This window comes from Ictalurus furcatus, chromosome 21 (assembly GCF_023375685.1).
Source record: "Ictalurus furcatus strain D&B chromosome 21, Billie_1.0, whole genome shotgun sequence".
Lineage (NCBI taxonomy): Eukaryota > Metazoa > Chordata > Actinopteri > Siluriformes > Ictaluridae > Ictalurus > Ictalurus furcatus.
Genome location: NC_071275.1, coordinates 2166877 through 2182383, shown reverse-complemented (window position 1 = coordinate 2182383; position 15507 = coordinate 2166877). Strand labels below are relative to the sequence as shown.

The window sequence follows — 15507 nt, the reverse complement described above, 5'->3', positions numbered from 1 at the left end:
TTGCTGGCCATGGGCCACGTGACGCGAGAACTGGGCGGTCTCGCTGCAACACTCTTGACCACTCGCAGGCAGGTTTGGCTTGCTCAAGCCAGGTTGTCAGAGGAGTATAAAAAGACCTTTTGAGAGAGCTTCCCAGCATTCCAGGATATCTTTTTGGTCCAGGTGTGCCTGAGGTGTTGGAGAGGCACATGAAGTTGTCCGTGACCACTCGGCAACTAACATAAGTGCGAACACCGCATGCTCCAAATTTTAGGCAACGAGGTCCTTTCCCTGTACCTTCGAGATTCTGTAATGTCAACGTTGCTTCATCCCAGGATGTGGGCTTGGCTGTGCTTCACCAGTGACACCTGGTCTTTTCTGGGGAGTTACTCCTCGTGACTTTTCTGGTATGAGTCATCCACTATTGTTGCACTGTCTCTGGCGGTCAGGAGGAATGAAACGGAACGCTGGTTACAAATGGAACCGTGGTTATGTGAATTCTGGATGACCACCAGAGTTCCCGGTCACTGCGAGTGTGTGAGAAGAATCTCTGAAGCTCTGCAGTGGCTTATATCACCTCCACTCAGCTCATGTCACCACTTGACTTCGTTGGTATTTATTTTCTCAACCTATTTGGCGAGTGCTGCGATCATCCACTACTGTTGCACTGTCTCTGGCGGTCATCCGGAATTCACATGTGTTCTACCACATCCCAATGGTATTCTATTTGATTACAATCCAGTGACGGGGAAGGCCACAGAAGAACACTGAACTCACTGTCATGTTCATGAAACCCGCTTGAGTAGACTTTTATTTTGTAACATGGTGCATTTTGTTTGGAGTAGCCATAAGTGGCTACAGAGCAAATGGTCATGAAGGGATGCACACGGTCAGCAACAATACTCAAATATGCTGTGGCACTCAACGAACAATTGATTGGTTTTAACGGGCCCAGTGTGTGCCAAAAAAATATTCCCCACACCATTATACCACCTCCACCAGCCTGGAATGTTGACAGGTTGGTTGGAATCCATGGATTCCTGTAGTTGGTGCAGGTTTTGGATCCTACCGTCTGTGTGCCTCAGCAGAAATCGAGATTTATCAGACCAGGCTACGTTTTTCCAGTTTTCAACTGTCCAGTTTGGTGAGCCCACTGCAGCCTCAGCTTTCTGTTCTTGGATAACAGAAGTGGAACCCGATGTAGTATTTTGCTGTTGTAGCCCTCCTCAGAGTTTGACGTGTTGTGCATTCCGAGATACTTTTCTGATCCACAATTTTACTCAGAATGGTTATCTGAGTTACTGTAGCCTTTCTGCCTGCTCGAACCAGTCTGTGAAAAAATATTTGTTCGCACCGGTGCGAGTGACCTGTTCGGAGTTGTATAATACAATAGGAATAAAAACTACAGGAAGTCCAAAATGCGCAACAGTTACTTTCATACTGCTTTTCATCTCCTCAGTCAAACAAACAAGTGTGGAAATACTGCAGAGAAGCCTTTATGATGAAAAGAGTAACTCTGTACATCATCTGCTTCTCTCAACTTCCCGATCTCACAAACCGCCATCTTTTATTGATCACGCAAAATGACCTGAACTTGCAACTGTGACCTGCTCGTGTAGACACAGCGGCGTCGGGCGGAGTAAATTAATAATAATGCTAACGCTACAAGGTGGGTTTAATTCAAACTTCTTTATTAAATAACGCCAATCATAATCAAGAGTAGTAAACATACAGTACCCTTCACCAACTCTAATAGACAGCAAGTTCACTTCTTTAAAGCTCACGGTTGCCAGATATCACTAGAAAAGTAAACTCCAGTTTCCATGTTTTGATTTAATCCCCCCAAAACACAATATTATCAGCAGACATGGCAACACTGTACTGGGGGAACCGATCTAAAAGGAACAACCGATAAACAAGAAAAAACCTAATAAAATGTAAAGACAGAAAATGTGCTTAGTTATAAATAAATCATTTAATATAACAAATAGACATTATAATAAATTCATAAACTATAAATAAAATGATAAATGAAATGATGTTTAATTACTATAGTTTGCATTTAATATCAGTTTGACATTAAGCTTAGTTCACTATCTCCTTAGAAGGCTATTAGCTTTTTTTCCTAATATGGATCATGTTTGTGATAGTCTACTTTTAATTAGGATTCTTTATTGTTCAAGATACTTAAAGATAAATATTAGCCAACAGTATCTCATTGCTATTATTTTAATTCAATTAACAGTGACCATGAGCAGAGAGCTTACATTTAACTGTTTATGACAGACCTCCTGATTAAAGTTTAAACAAAAAAAGATCGGTATCTGGATCGGTTTCGGTCGATCAAGAAGACAAGAAACGGTTATCAGCTGTAAAAATCCTGATCGGAGCATCAGAAATGAACTCGCCTAATCACATCCTATATGAGATTATTCAGATATATATACACACCGGGTTGAGAATTGGCTTTGGAGAATTTGGAAGATGCCTAATAGTGTAGCTTTAAGAGGAGCAGACTTCAAACACTGAACATTGAGGTTTATTGTATTTGTTTACGAGGTGGAACAGGTTAACGGTTGTTTTGTTTTTTTTTTGCATACAGTCTGTACAATGAACTGAAAATATAAAATGTAGTTTATCAGAAGGTAAATTAATTTGTCATGGTCACACCATGTTCCTAAATTCTGTCATAATTGTGTGTTATATTGTGGTACGTTAACGTTACCATCTCTTTTTAAAAAAATAAATAAATAAATCTAAACTTCAACCGTGCTCCTAAATTTTTGTAGTTAGGAGCACGAGTGATCCTAAAATAAATTGTTACCATAGAGCCCTGATCACACCAACCAGGCATGGACTTTATTCTGAATTAGCCTGGACATCCTGACAAGGGTGAGAGTGATTAATTCTTATCAAGTCATTTAAAAAAACGAAAAACTTTGGACAGTTTCCCTGCTGTAAAAAAAAAAAAAATTAACACTTGCATTGCTGCTGTTGTTGTTTCACTGTGCTACATCCTGTGAGAATCTGTAAATTATATCTCCTTGCAATTTAATGCGGAATTATTCAGCTATTACTTCACTAATATGTGGGCATTTAATAAATGATCACTGTTCTCTCTGTGTGTGTAGGAGGCAGTACAGTGTGTGGAGGAGCTGAAGCAGGTATCTCAGCTGGCTGTATTTGTGCGGGTGGGGGTGGAGTCCACATTGGAACGGAGTCACATGGCCCGAGAACACATTGGGCAACTCTTCTACCAGCTGATCCACAGAGGGAGCCTACAACGGGCTGAGCTATATGCAGGGTACGCTTCCAAACCACACATACACATTCCTTCCCTGGGCTTAACTACACACAGATTGTCTCTCATGTCTCACATACACAGAGGGTATGAAAATGAGTCTTGTGCTTTGTTGTGCTCTCCAGCTTGGCGGACACACTGGAAATGGCTGATGACATGGCCATAGACATTCCTCACATTTGGCTGTATCTGGCTGAGCTGCTCAGTCCTCTGCTCAAAGAAGGAGGCATCCCCATGAGAGAACTCTTTAGGTAAGATCAAGACACGACCAAGCGCAGCGTTCAAATAGCTGTTGTTGTATCCATCTCATTCTGCAACACACAAGTAAGCAATAGTGCATACTTTCTATTCTTGTCCGAGACTTCTGGTTTGATTCCTAAGCAGTTTCTTGTAAATGTTTGAAAGTATCAAAAGTACTAACAAGAGTTGTTGTTGTTGTTAAGGAGACCTGTGTGAGGAAGACATTACCAGCTAAAACATGCTCAGCTTTCCTGAATAGAAACTGTCCACTAACTGCAATAGCTCGCAGTTCTTTAAGTTTGGATGCCTAAGGACATTCCTTAGTATTTATGGACGTTCATGCGTGTGGAAATATAAATAGAAAACTTTTGTTCAAGTACAAAATTATTTATTTTTCGTTAGCTGCTAATTCTGAAGCATGAGCATAGTTATTCGACTATGCAAACCACCGTTATAAACGGTATCTAATGTTGGCATGCTAGTAAGCCATTACATAATCCTTGTCAGCTGCTTGTTAGGTCCAACGAACACCGCTATCAAACCACTAGCTAATCTCAGTAACATTTAACTTTGTTCACACGCAGTTTAACTTCCGTTGTCCTCCTGACAAGACGCCGCCTTCGAGTTTTCACTGGTGCATCGGAGCCCAAACGCTTCTGCGTAGGGATGCTCCTTCCTTCCGATGCTCCTTCGATAGATGCTGTTACGAATACAAACGCGTCTGCTGAAATAACTGGAGATGGCAAACCGGAAGTATTACACCGAAACAGAAGTTCATCACAACACTGAAAATCGGCTGGATAAAGTTAGAACCTCATTCACAGGGACTCGTATCGTTGGCGCTTCACATAAACGGATGAATCGTTGATCTAGTGACGTTTTCTGTGAAGATATGTTTATTTAGCATTAGGAGTCTCCAGTGTCAACACTTTTCAACAGACAGAGGTAAAGCTGTAACTTGTGAAACGAGAACGTCTTCAGGACAGAAAGGATTAAAATGATGTAACTGTTATGATGTAAGCGACAACAGGAACTAAATTGTTTTGGACCTGTAACTACAAATGGATAAAGTATAGCGTGTCCTTTTTTTGTTACAGTTGTTAACGTTGTGGTGTAAGAGGAATAAGACCCGCTCGGGCGTGAATAACCAGCTTTGGGGTGCATCACACCGACCCTTATTTATTATTTCCCTATACCAGCATGCCCCGTTGTGTGTTAGGACATTTGTGACTTGCAATAATAAAGTAGTTTTTTTTCTGTCTTCTGCAGTGAAATAAGTAAATCATTACTCCCAGTTGGAAGAGCTAGCAACTTAATGGTGGAAATACTTCACCTACTATGCAAACAAATGGTAAGATTTTTAGCATTATTGTTATGTTTAAATGGTTGTTTTTGTGGCCTGATGGAACGTGTAAAATATGTATAAATGTTAGAATGCGGCATTTGTAGAAACCCAGACGAATCCTTAGGACTACATTTTATAAAGTGTTCCTCATTAGCAACACGTTCTTGTGGCTATTCGGTCAAGTCAGTCCACGGCTAATAGTGTCGATGCATCCTTTCCTGCCCCAGGGCCATAAGAAAGTGGGGGCTTTATGGAGGGAGGCAGGGCTTAACTGGAGTGACTTCCTGTCAGAAGAGCAGGAGCTCCAGAGCTTCATCTCCGAGCAGGTGAGCCAGCAGGGTGTTCAGGTAGTTCTTTCATACTTCACACATGGTCACAGACGTACACGTCACTTTGTATTCACATCGTTCCCAAGGTACAAACAAACTGCAGTGTTCACTCGTACCTGCAAGTAAAGAACACAACATAAAAAGCCTAAAGATCTTCCCCGGAAAGATAGGACTTCACTTCACTGTTTTTGCAAAAGACACTATTTTCAATTCACAAAAACGCACTAGGTTCCAAAATAAAAATGTGATGTGCACAAACATTCATTCCTTTTGTGGTTGTAAATCTTTTCTTCTTCCATTTTTCCTCCCTCCAGAAGCTGCAGTTCACACTGTCTGATTGTTCCTCTGCCCACTCTGCTCCTCCCATGCCCAGTCTCTCCCCGGATGAGCTGCACAGACAACTCGAGCGTCTCCTGATAGAGGACATGGCCAGTGATGAGCAGATATTTGACTGGGTTGAGGTAAAGCTGGGCCAACACACACACGCACACTTGTATTATTTTAGAATGTGCAAATTTGTATGATTTAGGAAATAAAGATTATGTATTTTGCAAAGGGAACACTGTGTGTGTGTGTGTGTGTGTGTGTGTGTGTGTGTATATATATATATATATATATGTGTGTGTGTGTGTGTGTGTGTGTGTGTGTGTGTGTGTGTATGTATGTATGTATGTATGTATGTATGTATGTATGTATGTATGTATGTATGTATGTATGTATGTATGTATGTATGTATGTATGTATGTATGTATGTATGTATGTATGTATGTATGTATGTATATATATATATAAAAGAATTATTAGAAAGATGACGTGCACCCGAGGTAGTAATGTGGCTACCAGGTGAAGTGGAGGCTTGAGACATTGATATGCAGTTATTGGAGTGAGGGAGAGATCGAGAGCAAGAAAAAAAGAAAAGGAGAGTGTGAAAGAGCATGTGTGATACGCTGGTGAACAATTATCAATTTGTTTGAAAAAAAACTAGAGATGCACCGACGTACCGGCCGATAAAGGCTATTTTCCCCGCTGTCGGCTGATAGTTTAAAAACATCCGATGATCAGGGCTGATTATATCCTGTCAATCAAAAGAGGGCGGGAAAACACATCAATTTTGTAAAGATGATGTCTCTTGTGTGGAATGATGACAAAACTGCAGTTTGTAAACTTTTGTAAACTCTGCACAAACTCTCCAAATTTTATACTGGAAGTAGCAGCAATCTCTCTCTCTCCCCCTCTCTCTCTCTCTCCCCCTCTCTCTCTCTCTCCCCCTCTCTCTCTCTCTCCCCCTCTCTCTCTCTCTCCCTCTCTCTCTCTCTCTCTCTCTCTCTCTCTCTCTCCCCCTCTCTCTCCCCCTCTCTCTCTCCCTCCCTCTCTCTCTCTCTCTCTCTCTCTCCCTCCCTCTCTCTCTCTCCCCCTCTCCCCCTCTCTCGCTCTCTCGCTCTCTCTCTCTCTCTCTCTCTCTCTCTCTCTCCAATAACTGCATGTCAATGGCTCAAGCCTCCGTTACTAGCTCTAAAGTGCCGTTTTGGAATTAGCAACGATGTGCTTGAGATGGGATGCGTAATAAATTAGTTCCACACACGAGCGGAAGACAGGAGTTTACACTTGCTGTGTCTGTCACATGACAAACTGCATGTGTTTTTTTTTTTTGTCATATTAACTTGGGGAGAGGGAGAAAAAGGCTGGTGAGGGAATGTTTGTTTATAACTGCTGTAACGTAAGAGGCAACAGGAAGTACCTAGTTACGTGGACACTCCACAACATTAAATGCAACTATAAGCACTTAAAAAGTACAATGTGTCGTTCATTAATAAGATAAAAATTTTGGCAAGTTGCAGTGATATAATAGTGATTAAGCAGGTTGAGGGAAACTAAAACTTTACTGTGTTAACAGTAACTGCTTCCCTTCAGGCCACATCATACCCCAGCATTGATTCATTTCTAACACCAGCACACCCCGTTTAAAAAAAAAACATCTCATATAAAATAATATATTTCCTCTCTGGTAGGCCAATGTGGAGGAATCTGAGACGAGCTCTTCCCCGTTCCTGAGAGCTTTAATGACTGCAGTGTGTAAGGCAGCTGTTCGAGGTGAGTATGTTCTTTATGCAGTTGGAAAAAAAAAAAAAAAAAAAACTCCCAATTGCAAACTTACTCCATGCAACACTGTGCTTTTGATTCATAATGTTATTTCTCTCCCTCTTTAGCTTCCTAAGCATCTCAGCTGACAGTCATGCAATAATTACGCCCTGATCCCTTTTAAATATGCATATTAAGCACACCTCATTAAGACACAGCAGCTGGCTTGCAGACCGTAATGAGCACGCATTAACGTGATGGGTTTAGTAGACTGGCAGCACTGGTTACATTCCACAGGACAAATGTTTTCTCTGGCTTTACTTCTCTTGCACAGATGAGAATACGTCCTGCAAAGTGGATACAGCCATCATACAGAAGCACCTCCCTGTGTTACAAAAGTACCTTAACTCGGACACTGAACGTCAGTTACAAGCACTTTATGCACTGCAAGCATTAATAGTGACCTTGGATCAACCACCCAGTAAGTGGCCGTGTGTGTGTGTATAATAACAGCACATCCCATACTGTTTTATTCCTCTTATGCCACAGCAGGTTGCCAGTGATTAGAATTTTGAATTTATTGAAGAACGACACTGTGCTTTTTAACTTTTTTTTTTTTTTTTTAATAGCCACATTTAATGTCTGTTAAACAGGTTAGTTCCTGTCATCAGCTACATTTATAGCAGCTATAAACAGTCGTTCCCTCACCCGCCTCTCTTTTTTTCCTCACTCATGAAGTTAATAAGACAAAATAAGTGCTCTGAACTTCACCAAGACTCTGTCCTGAAAACTTTCCCAAGGAGGGAAAACTCACTGCATTCCTTCCATTAATGTCTTCTTACACAAAGCTGAACTTTTATCGATCTTTTTATTTATTTATTTATTTGTTTTTAGCCTTAACGTCCACCATACAACTCTGTGAAGGAGTTATTACTTATAGGAACTTTACAGTATTCGAAGGAGTGCATTAATATAGACCTATGATTTGATTTGTCAGAACTGCTGTTATAGAAAATGTATTAATTTATTGGGAAGTGGTAGCTCATTGGTGAGGATGTTGGATCGCCAAGCTGCCACTGCTGGGCCCTTGAGCAAGGCCCTTAACCCTCAATTGCTCAGTTGTATAAAAAAAAAAAAGAGAGAGATAATTGTACGTCGCTCTGGATAAGGGCGTCTGCCAAATTCCGTAAATGTAATGTAAATTAATCAACACCTTCTGACCACTCAGATTCAATACAACAGTGTAATAATAACACACACACACACACACGTTATCATTAAAGCAGCACCATACAGTAGGTTTTTAAGGTATTTCTTAAAATTAATGAATACTGTATAATTATTTTTGTTTGCTTTATTTTTGCATATTGGAATATCTTTTTAGTGCTTTTTTTTATTCTTCAATTAATTAATATTTATTTAGTAGTATTTTTGGTACAATTTTTGCTTTTTATTTTTTTTTTATTTATTTTTTAATATTCTTTTGGTATTTGTTTGTTTGACCTCAGTTTTATGTGTTGCTCTTTTTTTTTTTTTCTCTTTCTACTTTAGACATTGAAAAGGAAAATAACTTGTAAGGCTAAATTTGACATTTTTCTTATTCTTTTCCTTGCCTTTGCAGATCTGCTAAGGATGTTCTTTGACTGCCTCTACGATGAGGACGTGATTTCAGAGGATGCTTTCTACAAGTGGGAAACGAGTAAAGACCCAGCTGAGCAGCGGGGAAAGGACATGGCGCTGGAGTCCGTCACCGCATTCTTCACCTGGTTACGAGAGGCCGAGGAAGAGTCAGAGGACAATTGATGTGAGGTGGCGGCGGCCACCGACTGATGCGTGGAGGCACGCTGCCAATACAAATGGAAAACTGTACCCTCTGAACTCACACACACGCTCTCACTCATGGCCAGACACAAGGTGTAGCGCCTGATTTTGGAAATTCTGAAATACTCCATTCTGGAAGTAAGGGGGCGCTAAAACCCCTGTATCATATATATAGAGAGAGAATATTTTTTTGGTTTAAATTTTGACAATTTTTGTTCCTTTTTGTTATTTTTAAAGAAGAAACTTAAAAGAAACAGGTTACGGAATTCTTAATTTATTATTTTTTTAAACATTCACAAATAAAGTCTATTTAACATTTGCAGGTCTTCACAATAAGAGGAATGTTGATAGAAATAACAGAAATACCTTAATATTAATGGCTATTAAGAAATATGTACTCACCCTTCCTGAATTTCATGTCATACAAGCCTGGAGGGAAGGACAATTTTGGCATAAAGGGGAAGATGCAGGAAAAAAAACTGACTCTTTTCTCAGGTCATGTTGTTCTCGAGTAACCGATTATAATTGCATCTATTATTTTTCCTTTTTGTTTTTTATTCAGTGTGGAATGTGGGTAAATTCTCACCACAAGAAAGGTTATGCAAGAATGCATTGGTCTGACAAATAGGAGAACTTCCTGAAGATTGTGAACACTAGATGAATTGAAGGATTTCGATGCAAATGCTACTAATGCAAGTTTAAACCGTTTCATGGCGGCCCTGACTGCTTGTGATAAACGCCTATTGGAGAACATGTAAAACTTTGTAAATACATTAAACATCATGAAATCGATTGAGGAATGCACGGTTTTTGTTCTTTTCTTTAAATGGGCATCGGATTTTTCGTAATGTCAATGTTACACATTTGCTTTTCTATAATACCTTTTGAAACTAAATGATTTCTTTATATAAGGAATGGGAACTGTATGGAACTCTGATCCAGGGAATATTACTATATGATTACCAACAGTAAGAAGGATACACCAGGTGTGTCCAGTCTTATCCATAAATGTTCGGTGTAGGAGCCACACCTGATTCCACCTGTTTAATCGGTTGATCTTGGCTTTCAGTAGACTTGGGTATGGCTTTACCCCTACTCATTCATGCAATTATCTAATCAGTCAGTTGTTTGGCAGCAGTGCGATGCATAAAATCATGCCTGTACGGGCCAGCGGCTTCGGGAAACGTTTACATCGACCATCAGAATGGGGGGAAAATGTGATCCCAGTGATTTTGACTGTGGCATGATTGTTGGTGCAAGATGGGCTGGTTTGAGTTTCTGTAATGGCTGATCATCTGGGATTTTCACACACAACAGTCTGTAGCTGGTTCAATAAAGAAAAAGCATCCAGTGAGCAGCAGTTCTGTAGAAAGAAATGCCTTGTTTGATGAGAGAGGAAAACGGCCAGGCTGGTTCGAGCTGACAGAAAGCCTACAGTAACTCGGATAACCACTCTGTACGATTGTGGTGAGCAGAAAAGCATCTCGTAATGCACAACACCTTAAACCTTGAGGTTGATTGGATACAGCAAAAGACCACATCAGGTTCCACTTCTGTCAGCCATGAACAGAAAGCTGAGGCTGCACTGGGCAAAGGCTTACCAAAACTAGACAGCTGGAGACTGGGAAAACGTAGCCTGGTCTGATGAATCTCGATTTCTGCTGAAGCACACGTATGGTAGGGACAGAATTTAGTGCCAACAGCATGACACCATGGATTGATCCAACCTGCCTTGTGTCAACATTCCAGGCGGGTGGAGGTGATGTAATGGTGTGGGGAATGTTTTTTGTTGTTTTTTTGGGCACACATTGGGCTCATTAATACCAATCAGTATCAGACTGAGTGCCACAGCATATTTGAGCATTGTTGCTGACCATGTGCATCCCTTCATGGCCACAGTTTACCCATCTTCTACGTCCAACATGATAATGCACCATGTCATAAAGCAAAGGTCGTCTCAAACTGGTTTCATGAACATGACAATGAGATTTATGTTCTTCAGTGACCTTCCCAGTCACCAGACCTGAATCCAGTGGAACACCTTTGGGATGTGGTAGAACGGGAGATTCACAGCATGAAAGTGCACCTGGAAAATCTGCAGGAATTGCGTGACGCAATCATGTCGTCAACATGGACCAGACTCTCAGAGGAATGTTTCCAACGTCTTGTAGAATCCATGCCATGAAGAATTGAAGCTGTTTTGCGAGCAAAGTAAGGCCCTACCCAGTATTAGCTAGTATTCCTACTAAAGTGCTTTGTAAGTGTATGTTATATATACATACATACATAGACCACTTTATTAGGAACACCTCATTCATGCAATTATCCAATAGATCAATCATGTGGCAGACGTACAGTGCATAAAATCATGCAGATACAGGTCTAGAGCTTTGTTATTGTTCATATCAAACAAGAATTCGGGGAAAACGATGACGTGAACTGTGGCATGGCTGTTGGTGGTGAGTGTTTCAGAAACTGCTGATCTCCTGGGATTTTCATACACATACGTCTCTAAAGTTTACACAGAATGGTGCAAAAACCAGACAACATCCAGTGCGTAGCAGTTCTAGAGGTGGAAACGTCTTGTCTTGTAGAGAGGTTTGAGGAGAATGGCCTGACTGGTTCGAGCTGACAGGGAAGCTACGATAACTCAAATAACCTTGGTGAGTGAATAACTCTCTACAACCGTGGTGAGCAGAAAAACATTTTGGAACGCAACGACACCGTCGCTTTTAGGGCGGACGGACTACGACAACAGAAGACCACATCAGGTTTCACTCCAGCCAAGAACAGTAATCTGAGCAGTTACTGTGCACTGGTTCAAACCTCTGAGTCCACCTCCTTTCTTCTCCATGAGGAAAAAGCCTGCAGAAACTGGAGGAGTAAAGGTAAACCTGTAAGAACAAGGAGAATATTTTACACCACCTGAATGAGTTTGAGGATCTTAAACTTATAGACTTAGAATAAAGCAGGGTAACACATTTCAGTAGCTTTAATGCTATAATATCCGTACTGTATCTATACATATATCAATATCGGAACAATATGCTTCATAAAATAGAAAGAAGACGTTCCAACACAACTGGTATAAAGTTGGCGTGACGGACGGTCGACATTCGCAGATACGCGGAAATTAAGGGACCGTCTCTAAACTTACATACGACATTGTTAAACGCGTTTCTAACTTCAATAGCATTTGAAGGGAATGACTTACAGTCATACAACCCAGGGGTTCCCAAACTCTTCCAGGCCAAGGCCCCCCACAAACAGCATTAACATTTGACCGAGGCCCCCCTTTAGCAAGATGTCTTTAAAACACATTAAAAATACAGACTTCTGAATATATCCCCCTTTTTTTACTTATTAATAATTACATCTTTACATTACATTACATTAGGAATTGATTGTGTGTGTTATTTTTCACACCAAATTGTTGAGGCCCCCCGGGCGCCCCCTGGCGGCCCCCACTTTGAAAACCACTGATATAACCAACTGCAAAGTGTTCGACTAGGTGTCAGGTTTTAGATGTTTGATATTTAATAAAATTTACTATCAAATCATATTTAAATATTGCCATGTATTTCACTACCGAATATTTTGTTTGTTTGTTTGTTTGTTTTGTTGTTGTTGTTGTTGTTTTTTGTTTGTTTTTTTTTTAAAAAAGGTCCATGATCTCTTAAGGGTAAACTCTCAGTCATTTTCCAGAGATAGTGTGCTAAGTTCTAGACTGCTGGAACTCTTACCAAAGGGGGGATAAGCTCAAGAGTCAATTAAGAGCTGCATGCTGTTAGCAGACTGCAGTAGGCATCATGGCCAGATTTAAAAAGGGGAAACGTAAAAGAGAAAATGACCTTTGGGCGAAGGCTGGTAGCAGGAATCAAATAGTTAAGGCATTTGTTAGACATGGCGTTGGAAAAGGAAAGGCAAAGTGGCCCATCCTAGCTGTCTACATTTTTAACTCCAATCCACCGAATAAAAATTTGGCAGCATGGTTGCGAACCGTTTGGACAGAGGACAGGAGAGGTGTTCGAGGACAGGTGCTTCAAACAGACAGAAGTTCTGGTAAATGTATTTATTTGACAATGTAATGTTTCTCAGTTTTAGGGAGTCGATAGATATAAATAGCTAAGGAACTAACTTAACTTTTTTTCCCCCCTCATTAGCTTGACAGCAGCTTAACCATTTGCCTCAAGTAACTAAGCAGCTTGGCCAAAGCTATTTTATCTTCACTTAATATTGATTTTAATTTTGCACAATGACAGGTAAGGCGAGTTGCTCACAGCAGGCACAGCATGCATAGAAACACGTGTTGGTTTTTCTTAATGTTCAGGTGTCATTGAGTTTAAATTCATTTTTAATACTGTTTATATATATCACAAAATAAAATGAAGACAACATGAAATTAACAAATGTCTCCTGCCTGACCAGGGAGACCCCCTGGTGCCTCATAGTGCGAGAACTAAATTGAGTTCTCTTTAGTAGCTTATTACACTTGGACGGTCAAGTAAATACACACACATCATGTCAAAATGCAGGTCTGGCCGTGTGTTCATGCAAACACAGTCGGTTATGTCTTAAGTGAATGTACAACCCCAATTACCAAAAAGTTGGGACACTGTGTAAAATGTAAATAAATGTAAATAAAAACAGAATGCAATGATTCGCAAATCTCATAAACCCCATATGTTATTCACAATGGAACATAGAAAACATATCAAATGTTTAAACTGTGTGAATGTACCAGATTAAGAACAAAATAAGGTCGTTTTGACTTCCATGGCCACAACATCTAAAAAAAAGTTGGGACGGGGCAGATAGATAGATAGATAGATAGATAGATAAACAGACAGACAGATAGATAGATAGATAGATGGACAAACAGACAGATAGATAGATAGATAGATAGATAGATAGATAAACAGACAGACAGACAGACAGATAGATAGATAGATAGATAGACAGACAGATAGATAGATAAGTGGCTAGATAGGTAGATAGATAGATAGATAAACAGACAGATGGATAGATAGATAGATAGATAGATAGATAGATAGATAGATAAGTACCTAGATAGGTAGATAGATAGATAGATAGATAGATAAACAGACAGATAGATAGATAGATAGATAGACAGACAGACAGATGAGTAGCTAGATAGATAGATGGACGGACAGACAGACAGACAGACAGACAGACAGACAGATAGATAGATGGATAGATAGATGGACAGACAGATAGATAGACAGACAGACAGACAGATAGATAGATAGATAGATAGATAGATAGATAGACAGACAGATAGATAGATAGATAGATAGATAGATAGATAAGTAGCTAGATAGATAGGTAGATAGATAGATAACAGTATTAAAAATCATCGTAACTTCTTCAACTCCTGACAATTGTTTTATGAATTTAACCAGCTTGTACTGACATGGCATGGAATGTACGTATGTTTAGTTTTGGTGGATTAGATATGCTCTGCTGCTGCTGAGCATGTACTGACTTACTCAGCTGAAATAATCAACATCCTGAAATAAAGAAACGCTGCTGATGCAAAGATGGATTAAAGGGGAACCCTGTAGCAGGTCTATACAGGTGGTGCTGGGGAGGAGGTGGGCTACATAGAGAGCTCTCATGTGTAGCTACACAAATATACATATAATCTCATACATATATACATATAAAGCATACACACTATACACACACACACACACTCTTACTGCCACTACCAAAACACCAAGCATTATTCCTGTGGAAATGTTCTAAGTTTTGAGGCCTGGTTTAGAAAATGCAGTTAGGTATTGACCCAAACTTTTTTTTTTTTTTTAAATTCAAAGATAGGGAAAATGTTGAGAAAGATGAGGAAATTGATGAGGTGAGTGAAGGGCACCATAAACTCAATGAAACAAAGGAAGGAAGAGATGAAGACTATCCTTGTGACAGGGAAGATGAGGCTGGAGACAGGAACACTGCAGATGAGGATGAGATGAAGATGAAAGTTCAGGGCACAATAAGCAGAATGGTACAGAGGAATGGAAGGACCAGGATTATTCTTGTGACAGAGAAGTTAAGGGTTCAAAAGGTTGACTGGAAGTGCTGCCTATGTAAATCATTTTGAATGAATTGATGCTCTAGCTCATCCAGTGGACGTGTTTCTTTAAGACATGTTTTTATCGACATCACCGCTCGGCTCCTCAGACACCGCATTCCGCTCCAGCGTCTGTTCTCTGCTCGAAGGTCTACGCGCTCACGGTCACGTGCACGAGCGTCTAGCGCGTTCCCGTGAGAACATTTGCTGAACAGCGACCCCTGGCCACAGTTTTCGATAGGTCACCGATTTCGGCACAACACCGTATAAGTTTTAGACTTTACCATTAAATAACTGTTGGCATTAAACCCGCACTATTACA

General features: G+C 40.3%; 1 protein-coding gene across 4 annotated transcripts in view; it reads left to right on the top strand.

Annotated features, from left to right (window-relative positions):
* eif4g3a (eukaryotic translation initiation factor 4 gamma, 3a) overlaps positions 1 to 9886 on the top strand; it is a 67920-nt gene extending 58034 nt beyond the window's left edge. For all 4 annotated transcript variants that reach the window (XM_053653283.1, XM_053653282.1, XM_053653281.1 and 1 more), the window contains exons 27-34: positions 3111 to 3283; positions 3406 to 3531; positions 4790 to 4871; positions 5093 to 5191; positions 5509 to 5655; positions 7204 to 7285; positions 7608 to 7754; positions 8895 to 9886. In XM_053653283.1, the coding sequence (XP_053509258.1) occupies positions 3111 to 3283; positions 3406 to 3531; positions 4790 to 4871; positions 5093 to 5191; positions 5509 to 5655; positions 7204 to 7285; positions 7608 to 7754; positions 8895 to 9076 (1038 nt within the window). In that variant the 3' untranslated portion in view covers positions 9077 to 9886. The remainder of the gene's footprint in view (positions 1 to 3110; positions 3284 to 3405; positions 3532 to 4789; positions 4872 to 5092; positions 5192 to 5508; positions 5656 to 7203; positions 7286 to 7607; positions 7755 to 8894) is intronic.
* The last annotated feature ends 5621 nt before the right edge of the window (positions 9887 to 15507 follow it).